At 39.3% G+C, this 13023-nt stretch overlaps 1 protein-coding gene across 1 annotated transcript in view; it reads right to left on the reverse strand.

The window, feature by feature from the left end:
- The window catches only part of SLIT3 (slit guidance ligand 3), a 530317-nt gene that overhangs the window by 93087 nt on the left and 424207 nt on the right, over positions 1-13023 (reverse strand). Inside the window, exons 22-24 of the mRNA XM_040604595.1 lie at positions 3607-3675; positions 2418-2489; positions 2166-2237 (exon numbers count right to left, since the gene is read on the reverse strand). Coding sequence (XP_040460529.1) covers positions 2166-2237; positions 2418-2489; positions 3607-3675 — 213 coding nt within the window. The remainder of the gene's footprint in view (positions 1-2165; positions 2238-2417; positions 2490-3606; positions 3676-13023) is intronic.

Here is a 13023-nt window from a genome sequence, read left to right on the forward strand (position 1 = left end):
GTATGAGAAGGGTCTGCTACCTTCAAAGGCATGCACAGCCAAAGGTAATGAGACCTTTATATTCTTCCTATTTAGAAAAAAAAAAACCAACCCACAAGGAAATTGTTTTGCTGATGTTTTCTCTTTTAAACTCCCCAAAGAATATGGATAATAAATAACTGACAATAACAGATTGCACACTGTCACTTGGAAGCCATTTTCTCTCTGGAGAATTGATTTTTAATAACAACATAGATGACACGTGGCAAAAGTTGTAGCTGATACCAGAGTTTTGTGGGTCGTCATAAATCAAATCTATTTGGAGGCTTCCAAATGCATGAAGCAGAGGCAGAAATTCCCATTTAGGCTTCATGTCACTTGTGCTACTCTATGCAAGACAGGAAAGGCTTCTCCCTTGAAGGAGAAAGGTTTTTTTTATTTGATTAGCACATATTTTAAAAAGCCAAAAGATAATAGCTGTTATTAAAATACTGCTCTTTGTTTCTGTCTATACATGGCCTGCGAGAACAGAAGTGAGAAGACAAATTGTAGCTGCTGGAAAGAGTGAGGCATGGTATATCTACACTGCAATTCAGGGTAGAGAGTCCCAAACTAGCTTGAGTATCAGAAGCAGGCCAGAAGACAGCTCCATATAGAATAATTTAATTGGCCATGAAATAGAATATATTAATCCGTGGCAGAATTTCAGGACCCATGTAACAGCTCAAATGTGACCATCCTAGTGCACTAGAAATCACAGCCTCAAGCCAAACTTAGAACACCAAATCCAAATCATGTACCTTCCTTGGGTTTACTAATGAAAACTGGGAACCTAAAGCTGTCTTGTAAGGAGGTTGAAACCTAGATATCTATTTTACCATTAAACAACTGCGGAAGAGCTCAGAGAAACAGCATTGCCTTATTGCTTCTGCAGTTGCAATACTGCCCATGTCAACACCTTAATGCCACACTTGGGGAGTCAACACACAGCAACCACTTCACATACAGAAACTTCTGCACGTGAATGACATCTAAGTTTTTTTTAAAAATAGAAATTACTCATAAGAAGTTTCAAAGCACTCAGGACATATTATTCAGCTCCTCTGTCCTGATCTTTTAGTGTTCAAAGCTCTCCTTCAGTGGACTGAACAATTGCATCACAGATAAGCTATTTAATTTATCTACTTCCTGTTTACCGTGCCAGTAAGGATGACCCACTTGTGTTGCTGGGCCATGGGGAGGAAGATGGTTTCTCCACCTTGCCCTGACAGCTGTACATGGTGTCACATGTCCACACAAACAACTGAGCAAACTCAACTCAAGGTTTGGTTCTGATGGGACAGATGGGGAGTGAGGGACAGTAAACACAAGACTGAAGCAGGAAGCAGAAGGTGCTTAGGAAAAGCTGGGGTGGGGGTGGGCACTGCTTACTGCAAGGAACAGGCCCACAGCCCACACTCTGTGGCAACGTAAAGAAGATGACTTTCAGAAGAGTTTGTAAACAAATTGTTCAGTCCAGAATGCTGCTGAAAGCAGCTACACTGGAAATAAAGAGTGCAGAAAAGAATTTCCACAGAAAGAAATCACACATGGACATCTCTCAGTGTGCCACCATCTCAGCGTTACTGGAGCCCAGCCTCTGGCTTGACTTCCTCATTGTTTTAGTGTGGGGACTTCTAACTTCTCTCCAGATTGCATTCTTTCCTGTAAAATTTTGCTCACAAATCTAAATTAATAGAAAATATTATAAAAATACACAAGTTTTCAGTAAAGACGCTCTTGCTGAAGCATCCAGTGGGAACTTGCACTGTAAAATATTATCAAGTTTTTACAGACCAAGAGAAAAGTCCTTTATTGTGGGGCACCCAAACATTGTTCAAATAGAAGAGACAAGCAGACTCTATGCAGTCACTCGGAGGCCTGTTTTCCTGATAGTTCTTGTCCCTGAACTATCAGAAAAGTCATTCATCCTGCAAGTATGTAATTGGTTCTTTTCAAAGTTTAGCGTTCACCTGCTCTAGTCATTACTGGACATATTGCACCTAAATACAAGTACATTGAAGCTAATTGTGTGAAAATATTTATGACTACTGGATCAAGTGAAAGCCATCTGCTCATTAAAAACCTCCCTGCCACCAACAGCATTCTAATAAGCTGCAACTCAGCTGCACTGAAGTGGTACTTACAGCACTCGAAGAGACCTGAGCCCATTGAACGCGTGGACTGGAATACACCGGAGTCTATTGTAACTCAAGATGCTGGGAGAAGAGAGAACAGTTACAACATTGTATTTTCTTTGATTATTTCACTACTATTTCAACGACACAGAAGCATGGTAAGCCACATTCTTAAGTAACAAGACATATACTAATTGTTCAACACCAAAGATGGTGCCTGGAAAGCAATCAAAACTGTTACCAAAACGTTGGACTACTTACAGTGTCGATAACTGAGTCATGTTGCTGAAGGTGTAATTGGCCAATACGCTTATGCTGTTGTTGCTCAAATCACTGAAGAAACACACAGATAAAATATAATTTATATGTAGGAATTGAGAAATGTGTTTTTAAAAAAATTAAATAATATCTGCAAAATGCTTGAATCAATTCAAAAGTCACATATGATCAATTGATATATTTTCTAATCAACTTTGAAAAAGCTCTAAAAGCAAAGCACATCAGACTCCCCTAAAAAGCTTCAGACTCAGAAATACTAAGGCATATTTCCAGCATACAGCATTAAAAAAAATAATCAGTGAATACAAGCAAAATTTTTGAAGAGTAAATTATTAAATAATACAAGCACAGCTGAATATTTACTGTACCAGCTTGCTCTGCAATATATTATAGGCATACCATTTCCATGTGCCCTTCACATTGACAGCTACTAGAAAAAAATATGTAATTTTTCATTTTAAAAAAGTTTTTTAGGCTAAAACAGAACATTTGTTTTTGTTGTTGCCCTCCCTTGAAAAAAAAAAAATATTAGGGATATTTCCAAATAAAACAGTCTCTTAAAACAGAGGATTCCAGTCTCCTGGTCCATGTTGGTTTTGTCTGTGGTTGTTCTGCCTATTTGACTTGAGTATCTACACAGCTGACTCAAACAGCATTTGAAAATTTCTGATAAATAGTTCAGCCAAGAAATTTTGCTCCTGCATACTTCAGGGAGCAACTTGCTGAACAGTCTAGTTGTGTCCTGATCTGTATGACTGTTCATAGCAGAAAAACAGCTATGCAAATTTTCATTGCCTTAGCATTATAAATACTGCCTCACCTAGAACAAATTAATGCAGCCTCCTCTGTTAATGACCTTTACAGGTTCACACAGATAAATCTGCCAAGCGAAACTGTAGCAGCCTGCAAGAGTTTAGTCCTTTTGCAGAGGCTGGAGGCTCCTGCAGAGGAAGGGTCTCTGGTGCTCTCAGTCACCTCGCTCTTTCTCCACTCTTTATGAACACTTACTGGCAGCAGTGGCCACTGTGAAATTCTTTCCAAATCCAAATTACATCAGGTTTTCCCGTTTTGTGGGTTCCACACCCCCCAAATAGTAATTATTTATGTTCCGCCTACAACACAGTGCAGAAAGTCATGTAATTTTCTTGATATGAAACCACGTGTGTCTTACATCAGTGTCAGGTGTCTGAAGGTGGACAGCCCTTTCGGCACAGCAGTCAGATGGTTTCCTTCCAGGTATCTGAAAAAAGTCAGATTTGACAGTTACACAAACATGTTAACAAGAACTCCTGTCATTCAATCTGCACCATGAATGAGGAAAATATAAAGGCAGTCACTAAGGAAATTATTTTTGATTTATTGCTTTGAAACTATAACAGTTTGTCCTTTATAAGTGAAATATCCCAGATGCAAAGCATAACAGTAGCTTTTTTTTTTTTTTTTAAGGCTTGGGAGCAAATAAAGGATTTCTGGCCTACAGCAAACGGAAATGGCCATTTGGTTCTTCTATGACAGTAACTGAAGAAGGGGAGAAAAATTGTATGGCTTGTGCCCTGAACGTAAAGTTACCTGTAACAAGTTTCTATAAGAATGCTGAGTGCAGACTGACCTGTTCGGACAGTTTTTGTCTTGTGCATGTAAGTTCCTCATAGAGACAGAACTGGAAGAGGAGCTGCACCACCAGGTCTCTGTGTTGCAAAAAGTCTCACTTACTCCAGTGTCAACACAGACATCCATGACTTTGATGCCACATCCATTACAGCAATTCCTACCGTGGCATATATACCCTCCTTACCGTTCCTTTTCAAATTATGCTGGTACAGGAGGAAAATTAGGTACAAATCAAAGACCAAAGACCAAGTTCTCTTTGAATACAGGCTCCTCCTACAAGCAATAAGTGTATTTAATAAAATAGCTTGTGTTTCCAGGGTGGAAGTTTGAGACACCACTGAATATGTCTCTATTCAGACAGATGTACAGTAGGGCTGAAGTCTTTTGGGGTAATCCTGTGTCCTCACACAGGCATATAGTACCTGTATTTTTCAGTTTTTGTCCACTAAAGAAACATGAACATTCAGTAAACCAAGTGAAAAATCCTGAACGAATATAATACCTTCCCAAAGTTTGCCTAGAAGAGAGCTTGGGTACTCAAGACTCCACAGCTATCTGTGGTAGCAATGGGATATGGGGATTTTCCCGCTTACTATAAAATAATAGAGACAGAGCTGGAATTCTTTCCCTTAACCTTGGGTTTTGGGTGAAACTGCATCCCTGGAAGATAGAAGGCTGCAATGGAAACTGACCACTGTGGTGCCACAACACTGTCAAAGTAATCCTCCAGACATCTGCCAGAAACCATATCCACCTAGGACACAAATCCAACCTCCTCAGAAAGTACTGTGTAGGAGGAAGGCACTCCTCCCTCCACAGGTGAGGATAAAGGGTGAAATGGTATTTCCCTTCCTTACAAGATATTTTGGGGGATTTTTCCTAAGGTAGACACGGGCAAATGCAATCGACGTGGTGTGTTTTGGAAGATAATCAAGCACATACAGAAAATGCAGCCCACAGACACCAGAACACTTAATGTGCTGCCTCTACTACTGAAAATATAATCTGATAATAATTTTAAGAATTTTTGTTCCACACATACAATTTCCTTTTCTTTGGCAACAGACCTCCTTATTCTGCATTTACTATAGCAAACAACAACAATAATAGATTGTTACTGTGTTGCATGTTCCCCCTCTGCATTAACTGTAACAACACAGAGATACTTGTGTAAACTAAAGCCAAGAAAATTTTCACACAAACTTTATTTTTACATTATTTAAAAATAAAATCTGTAAACACTAACAGAATTTCTTACATAATACATTTTAAAACCAACACATTTTTTTCCCCTCTTCTATTTCAGCACAATGCCCTCTCACCATTTTCTGCTGCTTCAGCTCTCTTTTCAACTAGATTACTCCAACTAAACTACCCCAGCCTCATGGTAACCCATTCTGTCTGTGCACAGGATCCCATCAAGGCAGAGTTGCTTAGCATGTGTTGGAGCTGACCCAGCTCCTGCTAGGATAAGGTTGGACAAGTGGGACTACAGGCTTTTGAATTTTTAACCAAAAGAAAAATCCTTCCTTAATGAAAAAAGCCCAAACTATTGAACAAATTAATCTCTCCATTCACAAAGATCACAAGCATCGAGTGCCAGTGTTGCACAGTAAACAGTCAGCCCTTGCAAAGTAGTGGCAGCTGCTCTGCTGACGCAGATTATCACAAACCAGAGTACAGGTTAGTTACACTGCATTTACACCTCCCATGGATATTCATACTCAGCAAGTGTAAGGTCACTTGCTTCATTTTGACTAAATTTGTTATAAATTATTTTGAAAATGGAGGTCCTTAGCAAATTCACACCATAAATTGTTACGCAGAAGACCCTCAGAATTCAACGACGTGTTACTATTTAAACAGGGCAAATCATGTCTCATTTCCCCAGACATGGTCTGCTATGGGTGCAACAGGCCACTGGGAGCCTGTGCCTTCTTTTTCATCCCAGAAAGTCACAAATCTTAAACCTGTGCATAAGGGTAGGTTAAGGTTCCAGTCTTTATTCCAAATGTAAAATCCAAAGGATTTTCAAAGGAAATCAAATTCAGGTCATGTATTATGCATTTGGAAGCTATATATGATTTTCCTTTAGGAAAGGAGACTCAACTCTTGCAATGTGTTGAAATCTTCAGAAATACATTTTGAGGGTATTCTCTTGTTGATCCCAGTATGAAGCAGCCTGAAATTTGAACAAACTGATGATGGCTAGCCAAGGTTTTTCTCCCCTGTTTTGCTTTCTGGTGCAATCAAAAGTCAAAGGTGCACATTTTAATCCAGTGCTTCATTATTTAGCCTAACATAGACATGCAGACCCCTGGGGTTAAACTCCTACAGAAGATCCGCTTTAAATAGCTTTGGATTTGTACTGCAAGCTATTTGATGGTTATATAAATGTGCTAGCAGAAAGCTGCAGTACTTACACCAGTGGTATAATTTCTGAACAAACAGAATTTTACACTGAAAAATTACTGATTACATACTTTTCATCCATGTCTAAGAATAATTCACCACTCTTAAACCTTTCACCACATTATACAAAGAATAGCAGTATTTTCTAAGCAAAAGGCATTCATTTCAAAAGCACATTTAGCTGCAATGATTTTGAAATAACTAGAGCTTTTAGGGTGTAAGAGCACGCCAAGAATCAGGAGGAACTGAGGTGCAATATTTGGAGAAACCAGTTGCTGCAGGTGAACTGTTGCCCACCGCGGGCCAGGCCTCTGTCAGAGCAAGGAGGGGACGCAGGGACAGCAGCTCTGCACCTTGCTGGGCTGAAGATGACATATGGGGGCTGCAAGAGGGCTGGAAACCAGACAGAGTGAATGAAAGAATTCATGAGGGTGAAGGGGCAGAGCCCAATTACAAAACTCTGTGTATTTATGTATAAGCATACATAAATAAAAAAAACACGGGTGAAGCTACAGACCCCCTGCCCAAACAAAACAAGCCATAAACAGAATGATGTGGAGGGAATATTGTACTTTTAATTCTTTTCAAACCTTAGCCAAAGGAAGATGATGTACATGGTATCTGGTATGCAAAGAAATTCTGGCATGAATGAAAAAAATGTATGTCTAATTTTAATGTTCAGAGTCAAGTTATTAATATACAGACAGAGTCAAGAGTGGGTGTCAGCTGCCTTAACATAGATACACTGACTAGTATCCAAAACAACCACATTTGCTTCCTAAAATCTCTAGACTCTGTATTTTAAGTATCAAATTTGAAATTGGTTTTTGCTCCATGAACACTGCTGTGAATCCTGAAGTCTCAACCTCAACAATGACTTGTAAGCAACAAGCAATCACCAGAGCCAAAACTGAAAAAAAAACCCAAACCCATGTGTTCATGTTCTCATAAAATGCCACCAAATGCCTACCAGGAAAGGCTTCTTCTAGAACATGACTGAATGCTGCAGACAGGTAGCTGTTTGGCCAGGATGGCTGGTGCTGCGGGCCATGGCCATGCCTTGCTCCATGCCTGCACCAACCACACCCGCTCTTGGAGCCCAGTGCCTGCAGCAGCCCTGGGGCTCATCCAGCACCTTCCACACACACTAACATCACACATAAAAAATTTAAAACTATGCATAAAAGATGACAGCTGTTCCTTTTCCAACTTGTCTATTTTTATACTGAAACCACTTGGATTGGAAGTGATATAACCAGCACAAGGTGCCAAAGCATCATGTAACGATTTGAATCACTTGGAACCTTTTTTGTACTGAAATGTCTATTCAGCCATAAAGTCAAGCTCACAGCAGCAATCTGTGCTAAGAGAAGAAATTGGAAAGAGAAATCAGTTCTTAGGCAGTAATTGAAAAGGCACAAAGCCTTTCCTTTATTTCTTTAAATATTTCATCTAGAATGTTACATTACAAAAAAAAAAAAATAGAATATACTTGACAATTTTATGCAGGTCTAAATTAAGTTATAGTCTAAACTTCTTAATGCAGATACCCAACATCCTAAAATTTTGAGGCAAGTTTCATTTCCTAAAAATGGTGGTCTAGATGAGAACTGAACAGTGACAGATGAAACATCCACAAAGTGTGAATTTTAAGAGCTTCAATTACAGTTTCTTGAGAAGAAACAATATTCAACTATGTATCTAGATACAAATCTGGTTCTTGAACTTTCTTAAGTTTTGGCAGATTTGGACTCTGGATTTTGCTGCATTTGTATGCACGACAACAACCTGCAGGTTTGACGCACAGGACCATGGCTGTGTTTGAGAGAAAAGTGAAGGCCCTAAAGTTAAAATTACCTTTAGTCTCTATTAGTGCTGAAGTCGCCTTTCCAATATGTACTCAAACGTCATCAGTCACAGAACACATTATTTGATAGTATTGATACCATTTACTTTTTCTAAACCATCAGATTTGAAACACAGATCAGCTGTAACTAAAATAGCCTTCTACAGAACTACCCATTCTCTCAATGGGAGGATCTATTTTCTCAATGGGAGAATTCTCTGTGGTGAATTAAGCAGGCTGTAAAACCTTTTATGATATAGGACCGTGTAAGCCTAAGCTTTGATCCAAACTGTTTCTCTCCTTTATTATGAAACAAAAATTCACTGAAGTCTGTGTTAAGAGTCAATGTGTAAAATAGCGCAGATTGCCAGAGAAGCCAAAGCACTTCCATACTCAAGCAGATGATTTCCATCAGATACCTCACTTCAGTTATCCCTTTGATCAACAGCAATACAGGCATACTGAAAAATGCAACTAAATTCTTACAGTATTCTACATGTATCATAACTAACTGCTTAGAGCATATTTATCGCAACAATTTGCACGGCCCAGGTATGAGCCACTATTTTTTGTCACAAGTCAAGAGAAATCAAAAGTGCCTTTGAAGACAGATAGGAGGGTTGAGATTGGTGGTAAATACCTCCAAGCAAATGTGGCAGCAAACATATGGGAGGCAACTGTCAAAATCATCTTGGCATCTGGACATTCAGCTGAATGAAGGTGCCATGCTAAGGCTGAGGAAGCAACAGGCAGCAAGCTGGGGGTGGGGGTGGGAACAAAGAGCTACAAGTTCAGTGGGATCCCTCTGCTAGTAAGCAGGTCAGCTGCTTGTGGAAACCATTGTGCCAAGTTCTGAATGAGCTTGCAGGCTAAACGAACCTAACACTCAGAACAAAAAACACAAATGGGAGAGAGAAAGTCTGTGAGGAGAGAAAGAGAAATGGCAAAAGTAATGCAAATATTAATATATGTTAATATAAATGGAAGAAAATAATCACTAACAGTGATGTATGGATGGAGGTTTTCCCATCAGTGCTATCATATAGCTCAGTGTCATGACATTTGGAGTCTAGAGATGACATGATTAGTACATATTTATTCTAAAATACACCATGCTCATTATGTTACAGCTTATGCACACGCCATCCACATAATTGCCTCCAGTGTTTTTCCCCAGTGCAAAATATTATTTGCTGTAGGTCCATAAAAGCAGCTGGATGCTGTCAGATAAGACTTTATTAGAAATAGACTCTGGTTTTGTGAAAAAAAGAAAAAAAACTAGTGTTCACACACTGAGATAATATGCAAAAGGAAAAAGAGCATGGGAAACTTAGTTCAAACAGATTTGGGGGTGGGTGGGGGGAAAGAAGAAGAAAAGGAAAGCCTAAAACACTAAACAGCAGCAAGGCTAAGTTCCAAACTAGCTCACTGCATGAACATTTTACTTCTGAACATCTGGATGAGAAAATTGTGTACATTCAAAAAACCCAAGGCTTCTCTTTGGAACAAGCAAACAGTAGGAAAAAATGTAGGGAGTACGTAAATATACAGCAAAGGAATTTGCAAGAAACAGCATAATATATCCATGTTCCCAAGAAGCTGAAAGAAGGCTTGCCCATGATGATGGGGTTTTGTGAAGGAATAGCTGAGAAACAGAAATTTGTTGCATCATCATCCTTCTTAAAAAGCCAGGAGACTTAGTGATCTTTTCAACTCTATTCTAGATGGAAGCCTTCCCTGCCAAGGTAATCCCTCCTCCCAGGGGTGGTACAAACCAAACACAAGGATGTCTCCTGTCATTCCAGCCTCTAAATAAGAAGGAGATAATGGCTTTCACATGTTTTGTGTATATACACATCCAAAACAGAAACTCATGAAGAAAGTTGGAAGGAGCGAGCTTATGTCTCCAGTCCACCATGCAATAAAACATTGCTGGTGATCTTTTTTTGCTGACCTCAGGTACAGTGAAATTCGACCCAGCAAAGGGTAACATTTTCCCTATGTGCCTGTGCAAGATGTATGTTCATTTTTGCACATTGCTATTTAATACCTGCTACAATGAAAGAATTCCTGGTTTAAGACTACTTTAAGACCTCTAAAAGAATTTAAAAGAACTTCTGCGAAGGTTATATTCGGCTGTAACATATTGCTTTATCTAGATACATGGCAGTTATTTTTCTTAAACCATATTGTATAAAAACACACTGCAGTTCAATAAAAAGCACTGCAGCTAACATGCCTTGTAAATTAATATATCAATAATAAAAGTTTATAAATGTCAGACCGGTGCATTTTTAAAAATGCCACTAAAATGCTCCCCTGTATCATATCACCGTTCAGGCATCCCTGAGGGAGGGAGCTGTGGGCTGCCAGGACAAGTGGCTCTTTATGCCCTTGTCCTCTCCTTGGCATGACCTCCGTCCTTGGCGACTGTGGCTTTGTGCAAGTGCCTGGCAGGAGCACGGACACCCCTGCATGCTGCCGAAAGGTCTCTGACATGAGTGTGGAAGGAGAGAAAGGCAGCATGGGTTGCGGTAACACAGGGAAAGGGTTTTTAATGTATTTGAGCTCCTGTGACTGTGGTAGCAGTGAGGAAGGTGAAGGCACCCCTGCCCTGGCAAGTGCTGTGGCCCTCTCTAGCCAAGTAAAAGCCGTGGTATCTTCTGCAGCAGATAACTTACGCACTCTCTGGTTTCAAGTGCTACACAGGTATCAACTCCTGCCACAGAAAGAAAACAACTTTAGGAAGATACTCCAGCCTTAGGACATAGTTCAAGGGATCTAGGATCGTCCAAGGAAAATGGGGGTATTTTGGTGTGAGGAGTACAAATAGATTGAACAAGATAAATCTTTTTCACCCTGTGCCCAGAAAGCTATGGGGTTCTCCCTGCCAAGTTTCACCTGTCCTCAAAATGAGGCATGAGGTGGGGTTCCACAGGAGATGCTGTTTACCACAGCAGCAAGGACAATTCTCAAATCCAGAACAATAAAAATACTTAAGTTCACATGAGCAGCTTGGGACCCAGATGATATAGTCCTTTCTAGATTACAGGCAACATCTTTATCTTAATTGGGAAGCAGAAGGAAAACAAGTATGATTGATAAGATTTATGTATGTATTTATTTATTGACACAGTTTCCACAAAAAGTGAAATTTTTAGCTTCAGTACCTGCAGCTCATCTTTTGGTATCGATTAAAATAAGGAGCTCAGTATATGTTGGTTAAGAGGAGAGTGAGATCAGGATTGAATTTTGAGACAGCTGGGACAGATTCAAGGTTATATTTGCAGAACATGAAATATTCAGAGCCAGCCAGCCCATGGCTGACTCTGTTCTGCTGACACATTTCTGGATTGAAAGCAGAAAGCCAAAGTAGAGGCTTGCACAGCCAAGAGGCTCCTACTGAAGAAGACAGTCACGTAAACTCCTATGAACTCAAACTGCTCAATTCCAGGCTATTGCCTCATTTGCCAAGAAATAGCTTAAGAAATATAGCAGTTTTCAAGAATGTGAGATTAGTTTCACTCTTTTTGTGAAAGTTATGTCGTCAGTGTATCAGATAGTATCAGTAAAACTCAATATGCAAAATTCAAACATAAGAATTCCTTAGTGTGGCAGTGGAAATCAAAGTAACATCTGTGATATCTTATTGTCAGCAAGACACATTTGAATGCAATGAAACCTGAACAAGAACAGAGCAGAAATCACCTTGCAGACTTTTTATCACTGATAGCAATATATAAGGGAGTAAAGGCCAGGACTCGGCTTTTAATTCAAACCACTATTATCCATGCTCTGGTCAACAGCGTTTCAAGGATGCATTCACTAATGCAAAATTTCCATGTTAATTTAAGTTAGCACATGTGCTTTCAGTACACTCCTCATTCAGGAACAAAGTCTTGGTTTTGACTACAACACTGGTAAAAACAGTGAAAACTCCTTTCTCCCACTGTGAAGGGTGTAAAGCACAGCTAAAACCAGGACAGGTGTGTATCTCATTCATTAGCTGCCTTGTTACTAAACAGTAAAAATAGTACTAGATACTAAAAAATAGCAGAATTGGATTTTAGTTCATTACAAAATTCACTGAACATACCAACTAACTCAACCAATTACTTTCACATAGAGATGCTGATGAGATTGTAATAAGTTTCAGTAACAACTCACCTGGGATAGATTTGAATAAAGACCTAAAGGGGAAAAGCTCAGTATTTCTACTGCCAACTGTTTAAGCCAAACAGTTCCACCAGTGTATTTTATTTCCTTGGAAAGAACCAAAATCCAGTATAAAGTCATAGCGAGGGGTAGATGGAAAGACAACTAGAAAGATGGTTCTCAAGTAGGATGAATTTACTTTACAATTTAATCTAATTATCTGTTATTTTAGCCATTTCATGAGGTTTGGAGAAAAGAATTCACTGTTTGCTTCCACCACTGGCTTTCTTTTTCTTTTTTTTTAATCTCCTCCGAGGATAATTAGCTCACAGCTGTGTAAGTCAGGAACATATTTTCATCATCCTTTCAAACTGCCTGTTGTGAGCTTAGGCTTCTCAGAAGCACTATAGGATTATTTGATACTAATATATGCATTTGTTCCCTACACACAGAATTAATGGGTACAAGGATAGATAAACTCTGTTCCCATTACAGAACAATGTATTTAGTCAAGGGAAAAAATAAATATAAAAATAAAAGTCAAAACATATGGAAAGCACCAAA

This window comes from Falco naumanni, chromosome 8 (genome assembly GCF_017639655.2).
Source record: "Falco naumanni isolate bFalNau1 chromosome 8, bFalNau1.pat, whole genome shotgun sequence".
Taxonomy (NCBI): domain Eukaryota; kingdom Metazoa; phylum Chordata; class Aves; order Falconiformes; family Falconidae; genus Falco; species Falco naumanni.